The following is a 2,326-nucleotide window of genomic DNA, read 5'->3' as shown; positions in this document are numbered from 1 at the left end:
GTGAGACTCCTCCGGTTCTCCCGGGATGTGGTTCCCCCCCAGTCTCCCGTGTCCCTGAGACTCCGGTTCCCCTGGGATGTGGTTCCCCCCCAGCCTCCCGTGTCTGTGAGACTCCGGTTCCCCTGGGATGTGGTTCCCCCCCAGCCTCCCGTGTCCGTGAGACTCCGGTTCCACCGGGATGTGGTTCCCCCCCAGCCTGCTGTGACTGCCACCCCTTCCACGTGCCGCCCCTGCAGCCCTCCACTTAGATGCTTCTGGGTAGCCGAGCTCTCCCTGAGTCCTGGCATTTCCCAGTGAACTCTGCTTTCAGTTTTGCTGTTACTGTGCAGGTGAATGACTGGCAGGAGGACTGGGTTGTGTTCTTTGCCAGGCAGCGCATTCAGCCCCAGATGGACATGGTGGAGAAGGAGTCTGGGGACAGGGAGGCCCTCCAGCTTTGGTCTGCTCTGCAGGTGAGCGGGGCCCCACCGCACGCCCAACACCTGCCACACGCCCCACTCGCCTGAGGTGGGGAGGCGCCAAGGCATGTGAGGCTACCTCGGAGTCTGGTTCTGGATGGGAGGTGGGTGCCTGGTGGTGTCCCACCTGCTGCTACCTGGGGTAGGGGCGGGTGTGTGGAGCGGTGCTTAGGGAAACCTCAGCACCCCTCATGCACGCTGTGATCAGTTGGCTGAGGCTCCACTTTCCTCCCTGCAGTTTAAGATCCCTGACCTGTTCCACAACCTGGAGATCACCCCAGCCTTACTCCACGGAGACCTCTGGGGCGGAAACGTAGCAGAGGACGCCTCCGGGCCGGTCATTTTTGACCCAGCTTCTTTCTATGGCCACTCGGAATATGAGCTGGCCATCGCCGGCATGTTTGGGGGCTTCAGCAGCTCCTTTTATTCTGCCTACCACGGCAAGATCCCCAGGGCCCCGGGGTTCGAGAAGCGACTTCAGTTGTATCAGCTCTTTCACTACTTGAACCACTGGAATCATTTTGGATCGGGGTACAGAGGATCCTCCCTGAACATCATGAGGAATCTCGTCAAGTGAGTGTGCTTTGCTCTGGAGGAGGTCTCAGAGGTTTCTCCACAGTCCTCTTTAGGATAAAACTCTTGTTTTTTCACGTGGCCAGAGTAGCTTAAGACCAACTCAGTAACTTATTTCCAAGCCTTGCAAAGTATAGAATATCTCCGAAGAAAGGTTTTGTCATTACAACTTTGTGGGGTTTGTAGGTAGACGGAGCCATGCTAGAGGCAGGGTGTGAACCGAGGAATGAAGCAAGGTGGCTCTGAACCACACTTCCGCTCTGAGGTGGAGAGACTAAGTGATCTCAGGTGGGTGCCAGGGAGGATCCAGTGTGTGGGGTGGTGGTCAGCGCGCCCGGGCGCCGCTGCTCAGAGGGCACCTTTCCACCACCTCCTCCCTGCTCTCCTGTGCAGGAACGTCTCAGAGCTGTTCATGTTGATGATGCTTGGTTGGCAAGACTTGGGTCTAGACATGAAACCATGTTACTAAAAGCTTCTTAAAATGACCAGTTCCAAAATCAGGCACATTCCTCTTCTTCCTGCACGATCCCTGGACCCTGCTGCAGGCTGAGCAGGCCTGGAAACCGATTCTGGGAGTGACCAAGCTGCTGGCCTTAGGGTGTCCTTGGGTAAATACAGGAGCCTTACCTGCTTCTATCATTACTCCATCTTCTCTGTCATTTCCAAAGCTTGCTAAGTTGTCATTCCTTTGCAACTTTACACACTGAGCGAATATTTTTCCCTCCTTCAGTATTGTAGTGTTGAGAAATATTTCATGAATGACATTGATGCTAATAGATCGCTTTGCATAAAAATTTGAATAAACTTTCAGTGTTTTCAATAATGTACAAGATTGTATATTTCCTTCATTTATTGTAATTCAATAAATTCTTAGTTGTTTGCTTAAAAACTTTTGTAATATTTTGTGACAATAAACAGATAAAAGTAGTGTTTTTGTTTTGTTTTTAGAGACAGGGTCTTGCCCTGTTGCCTAGGCTGGAGTGCAGTGGCGTGATCATAGTGCATTGCAGCCTCAAACTCCCAGGGTCAAGCAATCCTCCCATCTCAGCTTCTTGAGTAGCTGGAACTGCAGGCGTGAACCACCACACCTAGCTAATTTTTGTATTTTTAGTAGAGACGAGGTTCTGCCGTGTTGCCCAGGCTGGTCTCAAACTCCTGACCTCAGGTGATTCACCCGCCTCGACCTCCCAAAGTGCTGGGATTACAGGCCGGAGCCACCACGCCTGACCCAACTGTTACTTGTTTCATTTTTTTTTCTCTTTTTAAAATTTTTTTACCTTTTTTTTTTTTTTTTT

The 2,326-nt window shown here is 51.8% G+C and overlaps 1 protein-coding gene across 1 annotated transcript in view; it reads left to right on the top strand.

The window, feature by feature from the left end:
• Nucleotides 1–1,858, top strand: part of LOC108301602 (fructosamine 3 kinase related protein) — a 14,321-nt gene extending 12,463 nt beyond the window's left edge. Inside the window, exons 5-6 of the mRNA XM_017524714.2 lie at nucleotides 330–452; nucleotides 697–1,858. Of these exons, the coding sequence (XP_017380203.1) occupies nucleotides 330–452; nucleotides 697–1,035 (462 nt within the window). The 3' untranslated portion in view covers nucleotides 1,036–1,858. The remainder of the gene's footprint in view (nucleotides 1–329; nucleotides 453–696) is intronic.
• The last annotated feature ends 468 nt before the right edge of the window (nucleotides 1,859–2,326 follow it).

This window comes from Cebus imitator, unplaced genomic scaffold (assembly GCF_001604975.1).
Source record: "Cebus imitator isolate Cc_AM_T3 unplaced genomic scaffold, Cebus_imitator-1.0 Scaffold36, whole genome shotgun sequence".
Lineage (NCBI taxonomy): Eukaryota > Metazoa > Chordata > Mammalia > Primates > Cebidae > Cebus > Cebus imitator.
This window is presented reverse-complemented; position numbering and strand designations above follow the sequence as displayed.